We start from the raw sequence: 16,393 nt of genomic DNA, 5'->3' as shown, positions 1-16,393 counted from the left end.
TTTATCAGAAAAAGATCTCTGGAAGTTTTGTCTGCAATATACAGGGAGCAACAAAATAGATTCCCTATTCACTTTTGCTAATAGGTATCCTATTTACTTTACCCTTCTGGATCATTTTTAGTGTGCAAAACAAAGCAAAGTTCTGGGGGAAGTGAATTCAATTTAAATAATGCTGGGGAAGTCTATGAATGTCACTGGTCTTATCTCTATGGCTTCTAATTTATTATCATTGGCTTCTGATTTGTGCCACTAAGATCTGACATCATGTTCTCTAACAGCGCGATCTCACAACTAAGCCAGCATCTTGAAAACTGCCAGCTGCTTTCCTCCTTACTCTTCCAATGACTCAGTCAATCAGTTTGAACCTAGCATTCTAGTTTCCTGGTTGCTTTTTCCAGGTCAACTACCCTCTCATCTTTATGTACTGGTGAACTGACTTCAGTCCACGTCTCCTTCTTTATGATATAAACATCAGTGTAATGAGTGGGTTTTCCTACCCACTGTAGAACTGAGATCAAAATCAAAAATCTGCATGGAGAGCTATGGAATACTAAGAGCCTCAACTGGCTTTGACATTCAAAACCATTCCCCATGCTCATAAACCATTATTTTTTTAAGATTTCATTTCCCCTTCTCCTATGGCCTGGATTAAGAATAATCTAATATTTAAAGGATTTAATCTATGTGTACATCTACATTTGAGTGTATGAGGAACCTAAAATAAAAAGAAACTTTATTCTTCTGATATTACCAAAAGGAGAGGTCAAACACTCATCGGCCGGTCATTATTCAGTTAAGTTTTACTATATTTACAACTTTTTAAAAGGCTTCCGAATAGTTTCATATCACTCCATGAATAAAAATGAATTATTCAATCTGTTCTTTAATAATTTAAAAATAAAGCCCTCTAATTCGAGAAAATAAAAGCACCACACGTTTAATGCCTTTGCATTTTTATTTCATTTGCTTTTTGCTACGTTTGCAAAAACAATTTTGATTACTTATGCAGATGTGTATTTGTTTTCTTGCTTCTCATTTATTTAAGGTACTGAAGGGGTTAGCCATCTACTTAGTTTTCACATAGGTTTATTATTTGTTATTTAGTAATTGTGCCTTGTAAAAGGCTTCCAATGGAAATACTAAACTTTCATATTTTCTTATCAATTTCTAGATAAAAACAAAAGGCTATTTTACTGGTGTCTGAAACGTGGCTACCCATTTCTCCCAGCTACAAATATTACTAAAAACTTTGACTTCTGAAATTTTCAATGTTTCATTTTTTAAAAAATCCACCATTGTTTTTTGCCCTGGATGGCCTATATATACTATTATGGGAGCAGAGCAATTACAAGTTCGAATTAGTGTACTACGTATGAATAACTTAATTATTTTAGTCTATGTACAACAAAAGAAAATCATAGGTCATGTTAAAAGGTTAGAAGGAAAGGAATGAGCAAAGATAAAGCAATCATATGCAAACCAAAAGGAAGTATTCTTAGCATTACCATCAGGCAAAAGAAAAGTATGAGATGGGACAAAAAAAGCCAATTTGTGATACTTAAGTGAAAATCTGTAATAAAGATAATGCTCATAAACATTTATACACCAAACTTAGTATTTTATAGCACCTTAGAATAAGTCTGGGAATCACAGAATGTATAAGAACTTCAAAAGATTATCTAGTCTAATTCTCTGGAAAAATTTAATCCTGGGTCTTGGTAGCCTGAGTCTTCCCCACACCCTCCCATTCCACAGATATCATTGTCTGTGTCTGTGGAGTTTTACTGTTTCCTTGTTTATAAGTAGTAATTTCAATTTTTTTCACACCTTTGAAAACAATTTTGGAGAAGCGAAAATGATATTTTCTACAAATGTCAAAGGTTGGTTAAATAAAATCAAGCTACCTGCCTTCAGCTAATTTAAAAAGGCAGGAAGGAAGGAGTACCGAGCATCTAAACTTTCAGTGTGACCCTCTATGGCCCATCAGAACACAATACTATTTATCAATTCATAGCAATTGCTACAAAGAAGGAAAAGAAAATGCTAGTTGTGTATTCTTTGTACTCAGGGAAGTCAGCATGAGTGGTTTTGCAATACCTTGTCTCACACAACTGCCAAGCCACATCAATCATAACACTGCTTAGACCTGTAATATATAATTGACTGTTTTGTTCCATATGTCAGCTGCTTGAACCATCCTCTGTTATGCAGGAAATTTATATTTAATTTTTCTTCTAGCTTGCAGTTCTGATGCCTTACTATTCAGTTAAGATATCTTCTGACAAAAGTAGAATAAACAGGGTTTCTAACACGAGCCTCGTCTTAAGAACCACGGTGCCAAAACAGAGATTCTGATCCAGCTTCAATGTGATAGGACCACATTCTCAGCCAGTCTAGTCTGTTGCCTTAGTCACAGCGCTTCTTAAGGTGGAAAAAGGCAGCACATTCCCAGACTTTCTATTCTGAATCCCTGTTTCCAAAACTCACTTTACATGCATGGGGGTAAAATGCATATACTAAATACTACAAACAAAATTTGTAAAAGGGTTGGAAATAAGTTTTCACATAGTGTTCCTTTTACTATAGATTATCCAGAAAGCAGAGATTAAGCGGCACTCAGCAAATGATTGCATGAAGTTAAGAGCAACTCACTCCATCATTCAAAACACACTTCACAGCACTTGATATCCTAGAACACTGGGGGAAGCGACAAGAACACAAACAGTCCTAAACTTTGGGATTCATGATCTAGTGGAGTAGAAAGTTGTGAACAAATAAGTGTGGGGATTTGTAGGAACTGTTAGAGACCTATGAACGAGGTGTATTGCAAGAACACTGACGACAGAGCAACTAAATACTCAATTCCTGATAAAGGGCATCCCTAGGATGTGATATTTAAGTGGGGTCCTGAAAAGTACACAGTAGCAAACGGGTCACAGTAGAGCAAAAGCAGGCCTGCTTCACATCCAATGAAACAGTAGGGAAGAGAATGTGAAAGCAGATAATGGAAGAATGGCACACACTCCATATTTAGTGTCTGTGTGGATTCACAGGCCCACATGGTCGCCTTCCCCAGCTGACAGTATAAAGCCAGTGAGTCCTGGCTCCCGCCTCCTCTGACAGGCAGACTTCTCCTTCTGTGTGAGGAGCCAACAGTGATCTCTGAACTTGAGCTGCACTTCTGTGAGCCCCAGCCACTCACTTAAATCCTTGATCTCATGTGTCTCAGGCTCGAAACATTTGCTGATTCAACAGCAATGCAAATAAAAGCAACATCACACCAGCCATCGCACCAGCCTCTGAGGGCTGGCCTAGACAACAGCTTAGGGGACAGAACAACATGTGTGAGGACAGTTCATGAAAGGGTGAGGCATTCCAGTGGGGATTGGAGAAGAAATGAGGAAGGCTCATCTGTCATGCTAGACAATCTAGATTTTTGTCCCTTAACAAGGAGGCATGAATTAGTTTCAGGTGAGTACATTTGGTGAGAAAGAAAACTGCAGCATAGCATGCAAAGTGGAGAGATGACAGATTAAATCAGTGGCAAGGAGACTAGTTAGGACACTAATATAATAGTCTAAGAGGATGAACGCCCAGAATCAGAGTGTAGACAGAGAGAAAAAGGAGGAGAGATGCACATAAGGGACATTTCTAGCTTGAGTTAGTAAGATTTGATTAACAGTGGATATAGAAGGTGAAAGAGAATGCATTACGGTTTCTAAATTGGGAAGTTGGGAAAATAGAACTGCCAAAATAAAACATGGGATATATGACAGGTTTGGGGAAGGCAGGAGAGTAAAGAATCTAGAACATGGTGGAAGAATCAGCCTTAGCTAGGAAGAAGGTCAGAGGAGAAAAGGAGTAAGGAATGAGCTGGGCAGGGGGTGGGTGAGGAGTGGGGAAGAGTGGTAGATTATCCTACATTCTCATTCTCTACCTAACTCTTACTTGGTTGGCATTTTCCAGTGTTGTGTCACCAGCTTTCTTTGGCTTTCCCTCTCGTTCTTCCCCCTGGGTGCTCATCCACTCCCAGGCCTTCAACTATCATTGACATAATAACAACTCTCAACTTTCTATCTCGAGTCCTGAACTGAACAGATTACACAGTGGTCACTTAGATATCAACATGTGAATTTTTCAGAGTTATAGTTAATTATTTAGAGAGAACAAAATTCAAATGGAACTCTCTTGAGAAAGAAACTGTTAGTCATCAAAGTGACTAACTTATTCCCTAGAGAAAAAGGTTGAGACCCAGAGGGCATTAGTCAGAAAATGCCTTTGTACTATTCACTCCCATTTCTTCATTTTTCCTAAACTCATTGTCGACACTGGGGTTAAGGAAGGAAAGAGTTAGGCAGGAAAGATGGCAACATGCAGCAAGGAAATAAGGAGAATTATGCCTGGCTTATTTGTACATGTCTAAGTGGTATGTATTTCCCTGGGAGAAATGCTTGTGGGAGGATTATATAGCTAAGGAAATATTTTTCTTCAAAGTGATGTATCTAAAGGTTTGTGTTAAAATGGTTAGGGGAGATAAAACAAGTGGAACAATAAGTAAAAAACTTTAGGAAAAAACATCAACATATTTTTAGTCAATAAGATGTATTTCCAAGTTCACCTTCCATATTTCTTCTTAAACTCCAACTGCGCCCATAAATGGGGTGAGGTAGGGGAATGTTAGAGAGAACAATTGAATTTCAAATTCCAAAGAAGGAAATGAAGGCTAAAATAAGACCACAAAGAATAGAGCATTTAAAAAATGAGAACAAGGACTAATGAAATAAAGGGGAAAAAAATCATTCTCTGCTCTAGTGATACAAGCATTACCTATTCTGAAATGCTACAGCAATTAAGAGAATAAGTAAGAGGCCTTCCTTATCTTCTTACATGAACAATAGAAAAAGTAACAGCTTTTCTCCTATTGTTTGTCTTTTCCTACCTTTTAAAAATATTCCTGGTAGCATGACTGGATTTGTTAACTCAACAAAGTATCTAGGCTTAAAAATTACCATGACAATTTGTTTTTTTGTTTTGTTTTGTTTTTCTATTGTTGTGCTACTTTCAAAGAGCAGAATTGTATTTCTAGATGCCCTCTTCTTTTTCCAATGTGAGGTTTGGGTTCATAAGAGACGAGTCTCCCATTAGCAGAGTGTGGACAGGAGAACGTGGACAGCAATTACATCACTTACCAGAGATTCACTTGCACACTGGAACACGTAACATATATACTGGCTCAGCCCAGGCTCTGGTGACTCCCGACAGATAAAGCCAAAGTGATCAACATGCTTTATACCCTGGAAGGGAAAGAAGTGCAATGTGTATGATAATATGGCCTTTAATCAACACTTTGAAAATCAACACTAGTTCTATGCTTTGACACTTCCACGAATTTCTTTTTACAACACTGTAATAGGGGACAAAATGTCATGGCAAATTTATATGGTCGCCTTTTGATATATAAAATAAAGGTTGAGAGCAAAAACCCAGATTTTTTGTTTGTTTGTTTCAGACAAACACTCTATTTAGTCAGGGCCACAGAAGGGAAAACGTGATGGCATGATCCATTGTCTCTTGTAATAAAACTGCTATTCAGTGATTGCAAGTAATGGAGTTTTCAGTTTATTGGTATTCTTAGAATAGGTATTCTGATGATTCATCATAAACCTTCTTCTTGTCAACATGAGGCTAAGAATCAGGAAAACTATAACTGACAATGATCTAATGAAATGTCATGCCATTGCCTAACGGGTGCATTAAAAATATCAGAATATTTGTCTATTTAGAGACATTGAAGGAGCCACACCTATTAGAAGACAATACATTAAAGAAATTATTGCATATATCAATTATCCACATTCACAAATCAATCACTATACTTCCTGAATGCAGACTAAATAACCTCAGCTATACTTAATAAAAAAATTGAAATCATCTGTGAATCTGTCAGCCTGAACATATACATATCAATTAGAAGACAGCACCTTGTTATGTTAATAGCAAGCATAACACTTTGAAAAGCCAGATAGACAAAGCATTTAAAGTTATCCTGCAGTGAACCTAAATCTCAATGAAAAATAAAAATGGCTTTGGAGTCACACAGATTTGTGCTTCAATCTTAGTTCAGCTCTCTACTGGGTATGAGATATTGTGCTAGGCTGCTAATAATTACCTCTGAGACACCATCTCTCATTTTAAAATAGTAGTAATAGCACCTATTGTAAGGTATTTTTGACATTTAGAACTAAGAAATATCAATAATTGTTCCTGGCATGTTTGAGGAATGGTAACCACTACTTTTGTAATAATAAGCTCAATCTATCCAATGGATATGGAAAAAAAAAATTAATCAACTGATTTAAAAAAAAGTCAATAAGGAGGAGTGAGATTACAATTCATGAGGTAAAAGTCAGCTCCATCTAGTACCACTCATGATTAAAGACTACCTTTTACTCCCAAGAAACAAAAATTCTAGATCAGATGGCTTCACAGGTAAATTTCACCAAATATTAAAAAAAAAAAAAATTAACACCTATTCTTCTCAAACTATTCCAAAAAATTCAAGAGGAGGTAAGGCTCCCAATCTCATTTTGCGAGGCCAACATCACCCTAATTCCAAAACCAGACAAAGACGTTACAAAAAAATGCAACTATAGGTCAATATCCCTAATGAACATACTTGTAGATACAAAAAAGCATCAACAAAATGTTAGCAAACCAAATATAGCAATACATTAAAAAGATCATATACAACAATCAAGTGGGCTTCATTCCTGGTGTGCAAGTTTAGTTCAATATCCACAAATCAATTAACATAATACACCACATAAAACAAAATGAAAAAAAAATCATATCAAAGATGCAGAAAAAATGTTTAACAAAATCCAGCATTTATGATAAAAACTCCCAGCAAAGTGGGAATAGAGGGAACATATCTCACCATAATAAAGGCCATATGACAAACCCACAGCTAACATCATACTCAATGGGGAAAAGCTAAAAGCATTCTCCTTAAGATCAGGAACAAGACAAGGTTGCCTACTTTCACCACTTTTATTCACCTTAGTATTGGAAGTCTTAGCCACAGCAATCAGATAAGAAAAAGAAATAAAAGACAACTAAATGGGCAAGGAAGAAGTAAAATTGTCATTATTTTCAGATGACATGATACTATAGAAAAAGAACCCCAAATATTCCACCAAAAAAAAAAAAAAAACTATTTGAACTGATAAATGAATTTAGCAAAGTACCAGGATACAAAATTAATATTCAGAAATCGGTTGCATTTTTATACACCAATAACAAACTATAAAAAAAAGAAATTTGAAAAATAATTCCATTTACAACAGCATCAGAAAAACAAATAAAATACTTAGGAATAAATTTAGCAAAAGATGTAAAAGACCTGTACTCAGAAAATCATAAGATATTGAAGACAGAAATTAAAGAAGATACAAATAAATGGAAACATATACCATGCTCACAGATAGAAAGAATTAATATAGTTAAAATGTCCATACTACCTAAAGCAATATATAGATGCAATGCAATTCCTATCAAAATATCAATGGCATATTTCACAGAACTAGAACAAATAATCCTAAAATTTATATGGAACCATAAAAGATCCCAAATAGCCAGGGCAATCCTGAGAAAGAAGAACAAAGCTGGAAGTATCACACTACCTGATATCAAATTATACTACAAGGACATAGTAATCAAAACAACATGGTATTAGCATAAAAACAGACACATGGATCAATGGATCAGAGTAGAGAGAAATAAAGTCAGAAATAAACTCACAATTATATGATCGTATAATCTATGACAATGGAAGTAAGAATATACATTGGGGTAAAGACAGTATATTCAATAAATAGTGCTGGGAAAACTGGACAGATACATGCAAAAAAATGCAACTAGACTACCTTTTACACCATATACAAGAATAAACTCAAAATGGATTATGATTTAAATGTAAGACTCAAAATCATAAAACTCCCAAAGGAAATATTGGAAGTAACTCTCAAACACTACCCTTAGTAATATTTCTACTGATATTATCTTGTCAGACAAGGGAAACAAGAGAAAAAATAAACAAATGTGACTACATCAAACTAAAAAGTTTGTGCACAGCAAAGGAAACCATCAACAAGACAAAAAGAGATCGTATTAAATGGGAGAAGATATTTGCCAATGATACATCTGATAAGGGTTGATATCCAAAATCTATTTTTTAAAAAAACCCTCATAATACACCTCAACACCAAAACAACACACAATACAATTAAAAAATGAGCAGAGGATCTGAATAGACATCTCCACAGAGGACATACAGATGGCCAATAGACATACGAAAAGATGCTCAATGTTACTAATCATCAGAGAAATGCAAATAAAAACCACAAAAAGATATCACCTCACCCCTGTCAGAATGGGCATCATAAATCAGCAAACAACAAGTGTTGGTGAGAATGAGGAGAAAAAGGAACACTTCTGCTCTGTTAATGGGGTTGCAAATTGGTGCAGCACTACGGAAAACAATATGGAGGTTCCCCCAAAAAATTAAACATAGAACTACATTGTGACCCAGCAATTCCACTCCTGGGTATTTATCCAAAGAAATCCAAAACACTAATTAGAAAAGATATATGCACCCCTATGTTTACTGCAGTGCTATTCACAATACCCAAGACATGGAAACAACTGAAATGCTCATCGATAGATGATTAGATAAAGAAATAGTGGTACATATATACAATGGAGGATTACTCTGCCATAAAAAAGAATGAAATCTTACCATTTGCAACAACATGGATGGACCTAGAGGATATTGTGCTAAGTGAAATGAGTCAAACTGAGAAAGACAAATGATCTCACCTGTAAATGGAATCTAAAGGACAGAATAAATGAACAAATAAAACAGATATAGGTTCATAGATACAGAGAATAAATTGATGGTTGCTAGATGGGAGGGGGGTTAGGGGATGGGTGAGAAAGGTGAAGAGATTAAGAAGTACAAATTGGTAGTTACAAAATAATCAGGGGAGTGTGAAATAAAGTATGGGGAATATAGTCAATAGTATTGTAAAAACTAGGTATAATATCAGATGGGTACTAGACTGATCAAGGGATCACTTCACAAATTCTATAAATGTCTAACCACCACACTGGACACCTGAAACTAATATAAAACAATATTGAATGTCAACTATAGTTATACACACACACACACACACACACACACACACACACACACATAGTCATGGGATGTAAAGTGATTCTTAGGGAATATAGATGTCAGATGGGTAGTAGATTTGCTGGGTTTATCACTTTGAAACTAGTAATTTAAAAATATATATCTTTTACTAGCTTAGTACTAAATGGGAAAAATCCATAGAACCTCGTTAGCTCAGTGAGCCTTCAGTCAGAGGTAATGTTTCCAGTAAAGAAAACCACTGTCTTATTCCATGCTTGTCAGCAACACAGTCCTACAGATTTTGAAAAAAGAAACATTTGTAGGTGTGCATGTTTAGAAAGCACACCTGTTTCTCGATGAGGCCACATTATATCTGTTCAATTCTGTGGAAATAAGTAATAAGAACAGGGCTACTCAGTGAAGAGCAGCGGGTTAACTTGACCATTATTCCAGTCAAAGGCATTTCCACAAATTCTCTTCATTTTGGTTTAATTCTTTTTCTGGACCAAAATGTCAGCATAGAAAGTTTGCTTTAAATAAAAAGGAAAAGCAAAAATCAGATTTGAACTGCCAGTTTTATATATTTGGTTTGGCTGGTTCTCTCTCTCTCTCTCTCTCTCTCTCTCTCTCTCTCTCTCTCTCTCTCTCTCTCTCTCTCTCTCTTTTTTTCCTTTGGGTGCTCAATGAGCATTGCTAATTTTTTTACTGAAAAGCTTGGGGACTGTTGGGTGAGAGGCACAACCTTTCAGGATGACTCTTCATGCTCTGAGGCGTAGGAACTACCTGGTTTGTACAACCACTCTTTAGCTGGTAACTGGCACAAGTCCCTACTTGTAGAAATATCCATTCAACATTTATTGAATACCTAAGTGTTAAGCTCCATCTTACCACATCTTATTCTGATGCTCTACAGACTAAGACACCATAGAATAAGACGCCTGCCCTTACAGAGCTTATGATCTCGCAGGAACCCCCCATAAACAGGTAATTATGAGAATGTTCAATAAATACTTTTTCTGTTAAAGTGAATAATCTCTCTACCTAATTTTTTGTCCTTTAAATAGGAATTTAGAAATTTGCAATATATCCTTCCCATAGAGGAATGCTGTGTCTCCTAAGTTATTATAGTATAAAATTTTTATCTTCACAACATAATTTGATGTCTTCATATAATAGAACAAATATTAAAACAGAATATTAGAACAACATTAATTGAGGCGAAGTGAATAATTAACAAGATGTACAAAAGTTTGTCATTTTCAAAGGGAAGAATGTCTAAATATCATACCTATAGGAATGCTAACTCCAAAATTTTATTAAAAGGCAGTCTTACTTTTTCAACATTAAAATACAGGAAGAGACCATTCCAAGATGTCCCTGCAGGTACATCTAAGTCACCTCACTAGGAAAAAGTTAATCTTTCTCTATTACAGTGACCACCTCAGAGGCATCCTGGCATTTTTAATCGTCTCATATTTATACTTAGATACCCCCTCTACTCCAACATCTTCAAAAATTCTTTCTGTGTTTACAATATACAGAGGGTACCAAAAAATGTATATACATTTTAAGAAAGGAAAACTGTATTAAAATTGTAATAATAGGGGCCGGCCCAGTGGCTCAGGCAGTTAGAGCTCCATGCTCCTAACTCCGAAGGCTGCCGGTTCGATTCCCACATGGGCCAGTGGGCTCTCAACCACAAGGTTGCCGGTTCAACTCCTCCAGCCCTGCAAGGGATGGTGGGCAGCACCCCCTGCAATTAGCAACGGCAACAGCAACTGGACCTGGAGCTGAGCTGCGCCCTCCACAACTAAGATTGAAAGGACAACAACTTGACTTAGAAAAAATGTCCTGGAAGTACACACTGTTCCCCAATGTCCCGGAAGTACACACTGTTTCCCAGTCCTGTTCCCCTTCCCCAATAAAATCTTTAATATATATATATATATATATATATATATATATATATATATATATATATATATATATAATACTATATACCAATAACAAAACATGAATACAAGTCACGTTTGACTTCTGCAATTACAAGAGGTGCTCAAAGTGGTTACCATCAGTATCCAGACACTTCTGATTATGGCAAACTACTGCTTGAGCAACATTGACCAAAGTGTCCACTTGTATACATTTTTTTGGCATCCCTGGTATTTAAGTAGTTTTAATTTTTGGATAGATATTCTAAATTATTACTATGGTACTTAGGACACTAGTTTGTGCCTAATATGACCTTGTACACATGTAGCTATATCAATTATTTTGAATAATTTCAAATACACAGTTTGTGAACTAAAAATAAACAAAAAAATGAAAATGTACCAAAACCTTCTTTTCAAAATTTAGCATTAAGGTGAATAGCAGCTGAAAGTCCTAGTTCTCCTTTTTATTACCTACTATGGTACGAAGAGCAAACATGAGTCAGTAACACCCACAGGTTCTGATGCCCAAGATTCTAAGGAATACCATCTATGAAGGTATTTTCAAAAGAACTCTCCACCACAAAAATTCCATCAGTGGAAGGAATTTGCTGAAGTGATGCTAGGCAGAGAAATGGTTGATGGAAATGAGAACAAACTATTATGACACTGAGAAACCTGGACGGGATTTTGTTCTTAGCATAGACACAAACACATGAACACTCTTAGTTTAAGACAAATCCATTTAAAAAATTAAAATAAAATAAAAAACAGTAAAATTTGAAGGGTATTAAGCACAGTTATTTTGTGGTTAAATCAGAAACAAGATTTTTTTTGGTTGGTTTCTTCAAATATTATGATCTACTTCAATACATACCTGTGAACAAGAAGAGATATCTTTAAAATTCTTTTCAAGCACAACTGATTTCGTGTCTGGACTGATGAGGTTAATTTCAAATCGCCCAACCTTAAAAATGAAAACATTCCAATTCATTTCAACTCACAAGGACCAAACATCTTAATTTGCAATTAAATATTCAACTATAATATAGACTCAAATGCTATATCCAGTTATACATATTCACATGTGCTTCATCATCCAATCCAACCAATATTTCAACTCTAAATATCAGCTGCCTCATAACATTTCTTTTTTTTGCTAAAAAATCATGAAAATTAAGTTGGTTCTAATTTACAAGAGACAAGAAACCATTTTTTTCCAGATTAAAAATGCTTGTCTTTTCACACACACACACACACACACACACACACACACGCTCAAACACACATGCAAACTTTCCTTACTTCATGATTTCTGAAAATACAAATTATTTGATTATATTTATAATCATACTTTCTCCCAAATGGTCAACAAAAAGATATATTTGCCATTGGGAAGATAAGTTAAAATTTTTGAAAATAAGCAACCATTCAGAAAAATTAACAGCGAGGACTGTGGCTAAGAAAAAGAATGAATCTGATAGCCCAAAGAAGAGGGGAAATAATTTACAAATCACCAAAGAAAAGACTATACATACTTTAATTACATGAGTAGATTTATCAAAAACAAAACAGGACAAAACAAAACTAAAGAACTTGCAAACTTCTGATAAAGTAAATATTATACACAGGGGCTGTTTACTAAGGTATGCTGTGGGTTTCCTTCTACTGGGTTCTTTACATCAGGATAAAAGGATAGCCACTCATTTTTTTTTTTAAAGAAAATTCAAATCTTACAAATTGCGGATTAGAGAGCCTCTCTACAGGGCTTTGTTACAAATTAAGCTCTATTTTAAGTGGAACATGACATTTTCTATACTCTACAACTTCAAAAACTTTGCTCTTTTTAGAGTTAAGATATATCTTTTACACCTATAACATATCCTGCACCAAATTACTGTAATCACTGATCCAGTAAATTATCAGCTCTATGATGTTTCTTTAACCTTCTCTTTTGGGTGTATTCTCATCTGAGAATACACTTATGTGCCTCTGGACTGTTCTTTTTTTAATCTCTATAAAACTTTCTCTCTTCTCCCTGCCTAATCACACTCTCTAGATCCATATCTTTAAATCCTCTATAAAATTGGCTTTCTGCAGTTATTTTTTTTAAAAAGCAACATGTATTTAAGAATCCACCTAAGGCATTACTGCTGGTGATACTAAAAGTAATCTTCCATTCTTCCTCCTTCCACCCGCTTTCCAGGACGCTCCTTTATTTTAACTGCTGTTTTCTCCATCGCTCCCTGTCCTGCTCCTTCATTTCTTACAATCCACATTCCATGTCTGCCTGTCAGCCCTTCCCTCCTTTCCTTTGCTCTTCCTCCATCTGCCTTATCTGCTTCCCAGAGAGGAAGAAATAAAAGCGGGATTGTTGCAGAATAAGGAAGTGGGAGGAGCCGGACACCGGCTGCGTCTGTCTGGCAGGGGACAGCGGACGGGGACAGGCCCGAGAGCGCCCTGCCCGGCAGCACCTGAAACAGCATGGTTCTGTTCTTCTCCGCGTCCGAGGGCTGCACGTGGCTGGGCGCGCTGGCGTGCCTCCTTCGCGGCTGCGGTTTCTGGCTGTTCTCATGAACTTTCCTTTGCAGGACCCCGGTGACGCTGCTGCACCGAGACCGGAACTCCTGCTGCTCATCAAAGCCAGAGTCTTCCAAAATCCGCTCAGGGAAGGAACACCGAGAGCTGGACAGCCCAGGCTGGCTGGCCACGGCGGGGAAGACAGCGTGGGTGTTGGTGACGCCATCCTCTTCCTCCAAAAGAATGTCTGAGGGTGAACTGGGTCCCTCGACCTCGAAGACCACCGGGTCACTGCGGGCATCGGGGTCGCGCGGCTCGCCCTGGGTCCTCAGGCGCTGCCGCTCGTGGAGGCTGAACTTTTCAATGCAGTCGTCGATGAGGCTGGATGGGGCCTTCTTGTGGGTCACGGTCACCTTTCCACAGTACAGGACTTCGAACTTCTGAGAGTTGTAAAAGGCGTCCTCACTGTCTTTGCTGGGTTTGGCATCTTCTTTCATGGCAGCTTTAGACAACTGCCTTATGCTGCTGATAACATCAGGAACCTGGAAAAGAAGGGTACATTACACACCTATTAGAATGGCTAACATCAAAAAGACCAAACGCCCACTGAGATGTGGAGACACTGAAACTCTCATACATTGATTGTATGCAGAAATGCACAATGGCACAGCCACTTCAGAAAACTGTTTGGCAGTTTCTTAGGAATTAAACATAGACTTATCTCCCACCCAGTCATTCCACATACAGAGATTTGGCTAAAAGCCCTGAAAACGTACGTCCACACAAAGGCTTATACACAAGTATTCATAGAAGCCTTAGTCATGATGCCTCCAAACTGGAAACAAACCAAATGTTCATCTGGTGAATGCTCACAAATCATCAGGGGAATGCAAATCGAAACCACAATGAGACATTACCTCACACCTGCTAGAATGATACCATCAAAAAGACAAGAGATCACAAGCGCTGGTGAGGATGTGGAAAAAAGGGAACCCTGTGCACTGTTCGTGGTAATGTAAATGGGTACATTCCACTGTGGAAAACAGTGTGGAGGTTCCTCAAAATATTAAAACTAAAACTGACATATGATCCAGCAATCCCAATTCTGGGTGTATATCGAAAGGAAACAAAATCCCAATCTTGAAAAGATATCTCTACCCCCATGTTTACCGCAGCATTGTTCATAGCAGCCAAGGCATGGAAAAAACTTAAGTGTCCAGCAGCAAATGAATGGATGAAGAAAATGTGAAACACACACACACACACACACACACACACACACACACGAACAGAATTTGGCCAAAAAAAGAAGAAAATCCTGCAATTTGTGACAACATGGATGGACCTTGAGGGCATTATGCTAAGTGAAGTCAGACAGAAAGACAAATAATACATGATTTCACTTTTATGTGGAATGTAAAATAAATTAAATACATAAATAAATAATAAATAAATAAATAAATAAAAACAGACTCATAGAAACAGAGAACAAATTGGTGATTGCCAGAGGCAAGGATGTGGGGGTGGGGAAAATGTGTGAAGTTGGTCAGGGCACAAACTTCCAGTTGTAAGATAAGTAAGTTTTGAGGATGTCACGTACAGCATGACAACTATAATGAATAATACTATATATTTCAAAGTTGCTAAGAGAGTCGATCTTAAAAGTTCTCATCATAAGAAAAAAAATTGTAACTATGTGAGATAAGTGATGCTAAACTTATTGTGCTAATCATGTCACAATAAATCCATGTATCAAATCATTATGTTGTACACCTTAAACTAATGCAACGTTATATGTCTATTACATCTCAATAAAACTGAAGGGGAAAAAGTGAATGGACAAACAAAATATGGTACATTCATACAATGGAATACTACTCATCATTTCTTACCTGGTTTACTGAAATAACCTTTCACTGGTGTCCCTTGCCCCTTCCATCTATTCTCAAAAGTCAAGAAGATTCTTTTGAAACTTAAGTCATGTTACTCAGCTGCAAATCCTCCAAGCTCCCCATTTCATTAAGAGTAAAAGACAAGATCTTTACAACGTCCTACAGAGCCCTTGTCATCTGCATATGACATATATCTACCTTAAATATGCACTGTGGCTATACATCCTCCATATGACCTTTAAAGGGTCAACCTGGATTTCCATCTTTCCAGCCTCACCTCATTTCCTCTGACCTTACTCCTACTTACACTCCCTCTCTCTCGCTCTGCTCCAGCCATATCAGTCTCCTAGCTATTCCTTAAACATGCCAGGCACACTCCTCCCTCAAGTTCTCTGAACTCCATGCTCCTCCACTGATAACTGGGAAGCTCACTCCCTCACCTCATTTAAATCCATGCTTTAAAGTTCCTTGTAAGGCCGTACCCATCCGCCATTCCTTCTCTCTCCCTCTCTCTCTCTCTCTCTCTCTCTCTCTCTCTCTCTCTCTCTCTGCCACAGCCAGTATTCCCCTGGATTTTCCCCCTACTTTGTTACTCTACATAGCACCACCTTTAACATTCTGTATAATTTATTTGCTAGAATGGAAGCTCCAGGAGGGTGGTGATTTCTTTTCTTTTTTTTCATTTTTCATTTTTTTCTAGTTCTATCCCCAGAGCCTAGAATAATTTTTGGTACACGTTAGATCCTCAATATATCTGTACTGACCAAAACAAAAACAAAAAAACACCTGTTTCGGTAATTTTTATTGTTGGAGAAAGAGGAGATCATTTCACACTCATGGTTGCTTCACATTCA

At 37.0% G+C, this 16,393-nt stretch overlaps 1 protein-coding gene across 10 annotated transcripts in view; it reads right to left on the bottom strand.

Moving 5' to 3' along the window:
* Window positions 1-16,393, bottom strand: part of TBC1D4 (TBC1 domain family member 4) — a 179,915-nt gene that overhangs the window by 59,119 nt on the left and 104,403 nt on the right. For all 10 annotated transcript variants that reach the window (XM_081045580.1, XM_081045577.1, XM_081045579.1 and 7 more), the window contains exons 2-4: window positions 13,602-14,189; window positions 12,005-12,094; window positions 5,190-5,294 (exon numbers count right to left, since the gene is read on the bottom strand). In XM_081045580.1, the coding sequence (XP_080901706.1) occupies window positions 5,190-5,294; window positions 12,005-12,094; window positions 13,602-14,189 (783 nt within the window). The remainder of the gene's footprint in view (window positions 1-5,189; window positions 5,295-12,004; window positions 12,095-13,601; window positions 14,190-16,393) is intronic.

The sequence above is a fragment of the Rhinolophus hipposideros genome (genome assembly GCF_964194185.1).
Source record: "Rhinolophus hipposideros genome assembly, chromosome: 4".
In the NCBI taxonomy this organism is placed as follows: Eukaryota; Metazoa; Chordata; class Mammalia; order Chiroptera; family Rhinolophidae; genus Rhinolophus; species Rhinolophus hipposideros.
This window is presented reverse-complemented; position numbering and strand designations above follow the sequence as displayed.